Source organism: Vicia villosa, linkage group LG4, assembly GCF_029867415.1.
Source record: "Vicia villosa cultivar HV-30 ecotype Madison, WI linkage group LG4, Vvil1.0, whole genome shotgun sequence".
In the NCBI taxonomy this organism is placed as follows: Eukaryota; Viridiplantae; Streptophyta; class Magnoliopsida; order Fabales; family Fabaceae; genus Vicia; species Vicia villosa.
Genome location: NC_081183.1, coordinates 157,942,342 through 157,952,974, shown reverse-complemented (window position 1 = coordinate 157,952,974; position 10,633 = coordinate 157,942,342). Strand labels below are relative to the sequence as shown.

Sequence of the window (10,633 nt, the reverse complement as noted above, 5' to 3'; positions counted from 1 at the left end):
TTTTATTTGTATATTTTTAAAAATATTTTGTTCAGTTGAGAATATAAATTATCAATTAAAATAGTTAGATTAAAAGAAAAATTGACTAAGATTTAGAGCAAATATTTAAACCTACTATTAAAAGCAGTATAATTCATCTTACATATAATCGAGTTGACTCATGAACCTAACGAGTCGAACTGTGTATAATTCAAGTTCAGCTCATTTAGTTAGTGAACTTAGTTTTTAGCTCATATTCAGCTCATTTAGTTCATGAACCTAGTTCAACGATTTAAATAGAGAACCGAGTTCTGAACTATTTTCAAGTTGGTTCGGTTCATTTTCAGCACTACTTGTGCAATATATTTTGTGAAGTCGTTATTATGAGTACACTTGCCCATTAGATGTTTTGCATGATTTCAAAACTTAGGAAAACTTCAGCATTTTTGTACATTGAACGGTATCTCTGAGTCATTATGTGTACCCTTGCATTAGGGATTTTATAATGTACTTAGAAAATGTTTGGAAAAGGTATCATGCATCAAAAATCAGTTACATGGCATTAAAAATTAGTTGCAAGCTTTAAAAATCAAAATTTTCTCAAAACACAAGTATATGTGTCGACACATATGTGCTGCAGGTTGACACGTGTACTTCATTAATGAAGCCTGTAGCTTCTGTTTGTATGTGTCGACACATACAACTTTTCAAGTTGACACATGCTCCCAAAATTACTCTTATGTGTTAACATATACGTGTGTCAGGTCGACACATGTGCTGCAATTTTAAAGCATGTAGCCTCTGTTACCTACAAAGTCCACACATGATCTGATATGTGTCGACACATGCTATTACATGAGTCGACACATGACTTATATGTATCAACACATGTAGTTGATTTTCTGAAAAATTGCATATATTTTTTTCTATTTCTAAGCATTCTTTTTGCTTCCAACTTGCACTACTATAAATACTTCATACATGCATCATTTCAAACTTGATGAAATTCTAAACACATAAAAAAAAAATTCTTCATTTTCGACCTTCCATCTATGCATACACACAAGCAAACTACATATAATCATTTTTTTTCTTGGGTGTCATCTAAACTAGGTTGATAACGTCCAATTTAGGTTGGTGTACCGGGTAATTGGGTTGAGATTTTTCGGGGGTTTCATTGGAAAAATTGTGAGGGTTTCTCCTCCAAGATCAAGATGTTGATTTAGGGGTTTTGATAAGAGTTACGCAATTGGATTTGATTGAGTGAAAGCCTTGAAGAACGGGAGGTGCTTTCAAAGGAGTAGCGTGAAACGGTGAATCAATTGGTAATTTTGGGTGACAACAATTCACAATTTAGAATCGACCGAGTGAAAGCTTTGAAGAACGATGGTTTCTTGCAAAGGAGTAGCACGAGATGGTAAATTAATTGGCTTTATTGTGTGACTTGATCAAACTCAGATCAAGAGAAGAGAAGTGCAAGGATCAACATCAAACATAGGGCTTATAGGGTTGGACTACTACATTTCTCTTGTAATCAATTTTTTGCATAGTAATATTGATATCTCAATTCCATACTAGAATTGAGGACAGACATCGCCGTAATGAGGATGATGAGTAAATTTCCTTAACAACTCATCATGTCCTCTCTCTTTCTCATTTACTTGTCATAATCAAATTGTTAAATACATTGGTAAAATAATCGATTCGTATAAAATTTTCCTAATTGTTTTAAAGCTAAATTGGTTTATTGATTGCCTTATAATCTAAGTAATCACAAGAGGTTTTTGATATCAACAAACTTGAAAGGAAAATTTTAAAAATCAATCGCACGCCAAGTGTTCGATAGTTTATCAATTTACGTTTTTCTTAATATTTTCATTGGAGATAGGTTACCATAGTAAGCCTATTAAAACGATTGATTTAGAATTGTGTATATCAACTCGCTTATCATTGTTATCCATTTGTTATAATTGTACGCATATCTAAGTTTCCAATAACCAGTTCAGTTTAGAAGACTTAATTGATCTAGGCCAAATATCCCACCTAACAAAACTATTATCATTTTCAAAAATTGTTTTAAAAGGTCATTTTTGAATTAGGGAATCTATTCACCCCCTCTGGATAAGTTGTCGTCGTCTAACAATTGTTTGGTTTGTGAGCTTAGCCTATAAAATATCTCGTTTAATTTGCGAGATTCTCCGTTAAATTTTTTGTTTGCTTTGTGTTCCAGCTAGTATAAAAGCTCTCATTGGTTTGTGAGATTGATCGTTAAAATATGTGTTTGGTTCATGAGTTGCGTCTAATATAAAAGCTCTCATTTGATTGAAGATTAACCTAGTACAAAATATCATGTTTCATTCGGAGGAATGCTAGTGTAAAACTCCAAGTTTGATTTTAAGAAGGTTTGTGGACATAACCTGTGATTAGGTTGAACATATGCAAGTGATTAGGTTGAACCTCCAGAAATCTCTAGTGCATTCTTCTTATCCCTTATCTCTCTTTATTTTCATTGCTTGCTTATCTCCTTTGTGTTAAAATATGCTTTCTAGTATGATTTTATACCATTTATTTATTGATATCTTATTCTTTTCAAAATTGTTTTAAACAATTACTTTTTTCAAATGTTTTTAATTGGATATTATTTTTAACGCAACATAATTCACCCCATGTATTTGGAGTCACTTGTCACACAAGTCACTTAGATTTTTTATTATTCGCAGGAGGCTTTACTTGTATTTTCATATGTTTCTTGCTAGGTACTCTACATTTTTACTAGATGGGACCTCACTTGTAATGAGTTCAGCCTCTTACTCCAAGTGGAGCACCCATTGATCCTCCAGTTTCAGACAACATATATTTTATTCTTCTTTTTTTCATTTGTTTTACTTTTTTATATACATGTATTGACATGTGGTAGACAGAGTTGTCTTTGAGAGCGTGCAAGACGACCTACAGCACGGGTCTTACACTTTTTTATGGTTAAGATATGAAAAAAATGACCTTCATATGTATATTTCACAATTAAAATATAGTTAAAAAGAGCCCTTTAAAAATATTTCACTACTCAACTGAAGTTTCCTCCAATTTCTTACACAGAGTCTCTCAAAAGTTTGAGACGACTCTAGTGATAGCCCCTTTTAACTATTTGTTACAATCTATTCAAATAAGACTCACCACCAAACTTAACTTAAAACACTCTTATTTCTATTTTCTAATTCAACAAGCTAGCATACCTCCTACGTAATTTTCTAGCTAGAATCGTGATAGCTGTCATCTCTAAGTTACACAAGTGCATAGTTTTGTTATTAGCCAATTTCATGCAATATTTCAAAAAAAAAAAATTCAACAATCCAGTACTCATCATGCAACCAACTAATAAAACCACAACTATTAAACTTTAAACTAACAACACGAAACTTCAAAAACTAATCCTCTCCCAAAATTACAATGAAGACGAGGTCCTCCTTGTCAAGACACAGGTGGAGGTGACACAATATTAATCAACACTTAAACAAACAACTTATGATTATGATGTAATAATAACTATATTTATCTCCCTATGATATGTACCTAGCTGCATTGGTTAATTATGATTACTTCATGAAGATCAAATAATACTAATAAAAATGTTATACAATTTAAAACCAATGAAAGTTTAGTTCTTAGTTTGTTGAAGAATGACCAAGTCAATAAATTATCTTACACAATACAAGTTATTATCTATCTCATGGTTAGTAACAACCTATATCTTCTCTAAATTTTGCCTAAACCAAAATTAGTATCATACCAAAATTAGTGTCTATCTTAGAGAGAAACCATGACATTCGGAACAAAAAATAATCTAGCAATAGAATTTCTATTTTTGCTACCAATCCATAATGGGTGCAAGATTTCAACAAACCTTGTATCCTCCTCAATATAATACCCTTTCTTTTCTTCATTTCCTTAGACTTTTCTTATATGCAGCCTTGGCCAACCTAGGTGGTTAGCCATGGCTCACCATTATTCTAATAAGGTCTTAGGTTGTTTTCTTTTGTTTTCTTTAACCTTAACTTATGGCCATAGTCATTTTCTCATAGATCCAATAATTATTCCTGGATATGAAGTTTCACCAGGACATGATATTGGTGATGGTGATGCTCCAGCTCAATCACCCGAGCCGTTCGTCGGCGATTCTCCAGCTCAATCACCCGAGCCGTTTATCGATGATTCTCCCGCTCCTTCGCCTGAAAATGAAAATGTTGACAAAAGTTTTCCTAATGAGAGACTAAAACATTCTTATGTTGCATTTCAAGCATGGAAAAAGGCTATTTATTCTGACCCTTTTAACACAACTGGTAATTGGGTTGGTCATGATGTTTGTTCCTACAATGGTGTGTTTTGTTCTCCTGCTCTTGATGATCCTACACTGAATGTTGTTGCTGGTGTTGATATTAATCACGCCGATATCGCCGGTCACCTTCCGGAAGAGTTAGGACTATTGAATGATACTTCTCTTTTCCATATTAACTCAAACAGGTTCTGTGGTATAATTCCGGATAGCTTTGAGAATCTAACCATAATGTACGAGTTTGATATCAGTAACAACCGCTTCGTCGGCGATTTTCCTTTAGTGGTTTTGAAATGGAAAAATTTGACCTACTTGGATATTAGATTCAATGATTTTGAAGGAGTTTTACCTCATGAGCTATTTGAGAAAGAACTTGATGCAATATTTTTGAACAACAACCGTTTCACATCACATATACCAGAAACACTTGGAAAATCAACAGCCTCTGTTGTGACTTTTGCAAACAATAACTTTACAGGTTGTATTCCAAAATCAATTGGAAACATGCGGAACTTGAATGAGATTGTGTTCTTAGGAAATGATCTTGGTGGTTGTTTTCCTCAAGAGATTGGTTTGTTAGGGGAAGTAACAGTTTTGGATGCTAGCAAAAATGGGTTTGTTGGGACACTACCAAACTTAGCAGGGTTGAAGAATGTTGAGGTTATTGACATAGCACATAACAAGTTTAGTGGATATGTTTCCAACACTATTTGTCAACTACCTACTTTGAAGAACTTTACATTTTCTTATAATTACTTTAATGGAGAAGCACAAACTTGTGTTCCTTCAGATAGTTGTTCTGTTGAGTTGGATGATGCAAAAAATTGTTTACCTGGAAGGAAGAATCAAAAGACATCTAAACAATGTTTACCTGTTTTGACTAAACCTGTGGATTGTAGCAAGAACTGTGGTGGAGGAAAAGGAAAGAGTCATGATCCATCAGAGCCTAAACCAACTCCATCAAATCCATCAAAATCTCATCCTCCTAAGGTGGAGACACCAGAGGCTAAGCCACCACCAACTCCAAAGGCTCAAACACCACAAATTCCACCGACACTTCCACCGGTTGAGGATATTCCACCAACCGTTGCACCAGTGTCATCACCACCACCACCACCACCGGTTAAGCACATTCCACCTATGTTACCACCAGTTGAAGATATTCCACCAACCGTTGCACCAGTGTTTTCACCACCCCCACCGGTTGAGCGTATTCCACCTATGCTACCACCAGTTGAAGATATCCCACCAACCGTTGCACCAGTGTTTTCACCACCCCCACCGGTTGAGCGTATTCCACCTATGCTACCACCAGTTGAAGATATCCCACCAACCGTTGCACCAGTGTTTTCACCACCCCCACCGGTTGAGCGTATTCCACCTATGCTACCACCAGTTGAAGATATTCCACCAACCGTTGCACCAGTGTTTTCACCACCTCCACCGGTTGAGCGCATTCCACCTATGCTACCACCAGTTGAAGATATTCCACCAACCGTTGCACCAGTGTTTTCACCACCCCCACCGGTTGAGCGCATTCCACCTATGCTACCACCAGTTGAAGATATTCCACCAACCGTTGCACCAGTGTCATCACCACCACCGGTTGAGAAAATCCCGCCCATGCTACCACCAGTTGAAGATATTCCACCAATCGTTGCACCAGTGTCATCACCACCACCACCTGCTCAAGTCAACTCACCACCACCACCAGTTCACTCTCCTCCACCACCCTCACCAGCCCATTCCCCACCTCCACCAGTCAACTCTCCACCACCACCACCAGTGTACTCCCCTCCTCCACCCTCGCCAGTCCACTCTCCCCCTCCACCAGTTTATTCTCCACCACCACCAGTCCATTCTCCACCACCACCAGTTCATTCTCCTCCACCACCTCCGATTTACTCTCCCCCACCACCAATTCACTCTCCACCCCCACCAGTCCATTCACCACCACCTCCAGTTCATTCTCCACCCCCACCAGTCCATTCTCCACCACCTCCAGTTAACTCCCCACCCCCACCAGTTCATTCTCCTCCTCCACCGGTCTACTCACCACCACCACCACAGGTGCATTCTCCACCACCACCGGTCAACTCACCTCCACCACCAGTACACTCACCTCCTCCTACCCCCGTCAACTCACCTCCACCACCAGTATACTCACCTCCTCCTACCCCCGTCAACTCACCTCCACCACCAGTACACTCCCCTCCTCCTCCCCGGGTCAACTCACCACCACCACCAGTACACTCGCCTCCTCCACCGGTCAATTTACCATCACCACCAAAATGGGATGACATCACACTACCACCAAACATTGGAGCTGAATATAGGTCACCTCCTCCTCCAACAATTGCTGGATACTAAAATAGAAGGCCATAATACAATTTTCATTAACATCTTTGTCATTATTTTGATTGTACACAGTTTCAAAAATACTAACACAAAAAAGTTGAACTTCAATTATGTGTGAATTCTAATGCAACTCATTTTAATGACATTTTATAGTTCTTATTAGCCTTTAACAAATTTTCTGTTATTTGCTTCTTTTCAATTTTGTGCTAGTTAATAATACACATATTTGAGTAAATGCTATTCGATATACTAGCAATATTTCACAAAAATATATGAAAGTGTGTTATTGGTTAACCTCCATATATTTTGTCAAAAGGAAAACTGGTCGAACACTTTAATAAAAAATAGTTATATTGATGGAGTCTTAAAGCACATCAATCGATACAAATTGCTCTAATAATATTTCACGTATGTAGTAAATTAAAATGTATCTCTACAAGTATGAACCAATATGGCTATTGCCATCAATAAGAATTTGAACTGATATCAAAACATTACAAACAAGATAACAAATTATGTTTCAAACGAAGAGTGCTACCATAAAAGTCTCTAGCACATATATCAAAACACTATTTTTTAAGTTGAGATAGATTTACAATACTTATAGTGAATCTCATATAAATTTAGTTATAAACTTTTAATGAACAGAAGAATGTTAAAATATATGTTATAGACTTATATATAGTGTGTGTTATCACGATATTTTTTTAAAATGTTAGTTATAATTAGATTATATTTCAAAATACATCATTTTGAGAAGAAATATATTATGTTATTTTCAATAGGCTTAATTAATGTTGTAGATTTATGAACTATTAGAAATTTCCTAAATAGATATACATAAAATATATATTAAGTCTAAGAACTTTTTTTAATAATTAAGTTGTTATGATAGAGGAGGAGTCTTAGTCAATAATTAGTCAACCCCAATATGAAATATTGTATAATATATATGTACACTCCAAAAAATTCCCGAAACTAATTCGGTAATCGTAGAAAGAATACATATGGAAGAACAAGTGAGTGATATATACATGTAAAAGGTCAGATGTAACTATTACTCGGAGTCGGGTTATGAGGTCGGGTGAAAGGGGGTTTCCTAACTCGGAGTCGATGAGCTAGGTTGGCAGGACGAGGTACACGTCTAGTCGAATGCCCGAGGTATCAAACCGACACAACGATTACAATAGCTTGAAGGTTGCATGGAAGTTACAGAAGTGGAGAATGAGTGTAACGCTCTCATCAAGTGAGAGAGACACCACTTATTCACCTAAAACCTTTAGGTGATAGGTGACTGGATTCTCTCACTTATATATTCTCAAGTCACCACATTCCTATCCAATTCTCCATTTACTCACACTTGCATTATTATTCTAACACTCCCCCTCAAGTGTGAGTCCACAATGCTCCCCCTCACACTTGTACCATCGTTGACACCTTGCAACAGGACACCACTTTCTGGACATTTCGATACAAGTTAGCCAGTCCCTTTTGTCGAATCAAAGGCTCTGATACTATTTTTTGAAGGGGTTTTTCACTAGGGAGAATTGATACATAGTGTAGGACTTGGCACCTTTGTGAGAAAGACACCACTTATTCACCCAAAACCTTAAGGTGATAGGTGAGTGGATTCTCTCACTTATATATATTCTCAAGTCACCACATTCCTATCCAATTCCCCACTTACTCACACTTGCATTATTATTCTAACAACAATTGGATAAAAATTCCAAGAAATAAAATGTAGAATCACTTGAAAGGATAAATTTAATGTTGAAAAATCATAAAAGAAATTGAGTAAAAATGCTTAGATTAAAAGTGAGACATAAATTCATACATTTCTCACAATTTTTTTATTTCTTTAACTTGGATGTTTGAATTCGATGGAAAACAACAATGAAAAAATGCGAACCCTCACCATAGAGTCAAAATCTACTTATATACTATGTACATCAATAACCGTTGACAACAGTCAACTCTCCAGCATTCGACACGTACACTAATACGTGGGTTTTTGTCCTCTGCTTTGCTTCCACGTGTCTTCAGTTCTTGAACTACTGCAAAATCACTATTGTTGTTGAGAAACAACTTCATATCCTTCATCTGTCTCTACCGAGAATCAATTTGTCTTTTGTCAAATCTTTGTGATTTTTGCGTTGAAAACATGATTTAGCTACCTGTGCTTAGCCTGCATATTTATCTCACATCCTCACTCCTATCAAATATGTTTGAGTCGAAAATTACAGGCTAACAAGTATACTTTCTATATTTTATAGGAGGAGTTTAACTACTCGAATCCATCACTTTTGTTTTTTGTTTATCCACCTTCCTGAGAGATGTGTTGCCATCATCAAAAAATGGGAGACTACAAGAATCTGGTGACCTATTTGATTTTGGTGATGACAAGACTGTGAGGTGAAGTCGTCATTAGTTGTAATGATCAAGTTGTGATGCTTGGAGATTAATATGTCATCTGATATGATGATCAAACTGTGATGTTTGTAAATCAAGATGCCATCTGATGTGATGATCAAGCTATGGTGCTTGGAGATCAAGATGTCAAAGCCTATATCTGGAGGTCAACGCCAAATATTAAGTGACATTCGGTAAATCATCTCTGATCAAACAATCTCTATGATGATGACTCTAATCCTTAATTTATCTCAAGCCTAATTAGATAGAAGAAGTAAAATCCTAGATGAAGTGCTGAATCAATGATGAATCAAGTAAAGAAATTTGAAATTTCAGAGTTGTGAAAGAGAGAAAGCGTGAAACAAAATTGCGAAAGAGAGAAAGCGTGAAAACTCGTCTTGATCATGTCGAGTGATCCATGTCTGTAAAGATATAAATTGAGCACTTAAAATACTAAGACAAATCACACTCACACTTTTGAATGATCAAATAATTTCCCAAATTTTATTAAAACTACCAGAAAATCCTTTTGTACCTGAGCAATGAATTAGAATCTCATTTTAATCAATTAAAAGAGTTTTTCCATGACATAATCTTTCTATAAATAAGATTTATAAATATTACTCCACCCGTCTCATTATAAGTGTCCCATTTTCACCTTTTCTATATCTAAAAATAAATGTCTATTTAGAATACCAATACAACATTTATTATTTTTTCCCACTACTATACTCATATTTTTACGTTTTTCAACTACCCCACACATATAATAAATAAGAGTATTTTAGTAAATGATATTAATTTTATCATTAAAACCAACACATTTAATCATTTTCTTAAGAATCACGCAGATCTTAAATAAGACACTTATTATGAGACGTAGAGAGTACAAGTTGTCTCACATGAATGTACAATTAGATAAATAAATTCACCAATTCAATCTCAACCCATTTATTATGAGCATTGTTATTCCTACACCATTTCTTACACCTACACTGTATTCACTGTTCACAAATATGGTGAATAGTGACGTAAACAGTGAAAAGTGACATGAATGAACAGTGACCATGAACAATGTCAAGACCGTGAATAGTATCCACATAAACCGTACATGAACATTACTTTTTAATAGTAAATCAAAGTTCGTTAATGTAATGTAAAAAGTTGGTTAATTTAGTAATGAAGTTGGTTAATAAACTCTCAGGTATTAAAAATATTTTTTAGTAATAAAACAAAGTTGGTTAATAAAATATAAAATGTTGGCTAATAAAGGGATGAAATTAGTTAATAAACATTTATATATTAAAAATAATTTGTAGTAATAAAATAAAATTGGTTAATAATATATAAAATGTTGGTTAATAAAATTATGAATTGATTAATTACACAATTTTATATTGGTACTCTTAATAAAAAAAATTTTTTTTTTAATAAAAAATATTATATATTATTATAATATTTCAATACAGCTTCACTTGATTTCCTAACTATTATGTTGTGTTTTTCTGTTATTTATATTCTTTTATATTTTTGAAATTGATGAACTAACTTGAT

General features: G+C 35.0%; 1 protein-coding gene across 2 annotated transcripts; it reads left to right on the top strand.

The window, feature by feature from the left end:
- The first annotated feature begins 3,922 nt into the window (after nucleotides 1-3,922).
- On the top strand, nucleotides 3,923-6,829 carry LOC131595683 (pollen-specific leucine-rich repeat extensin-like protein 3). Of its 2 annotated transcripts, XM_058868116.1 has the most exons (2): nucleotides 3,923-6,410; nucleotides 6,501-6,829. In XM_058868116.1, exons 1-2 carry the CDS (start codon nucleotides 3,971-3,973, stop codon nucleotides 6,677-6,679), a joined length of 2,619 nt encoding a protein of 872 aa, XP_058724099.1. In that variant the 5' UTR covers nucleotides 3,923-3,970; the 3' UTR covers nucleotides 6,680-6,829. The 2 variants fall into 2 exon arrangements, with proteins under 2 accessions (XP_058724099.1, XP_058724098.1); XM_058868115.1 differs by having other exon boundaries at nucleotides 3,923-6,829.
- Nucleotides 6,830-10,633: the final 3,804 nt, after the last annotated feature.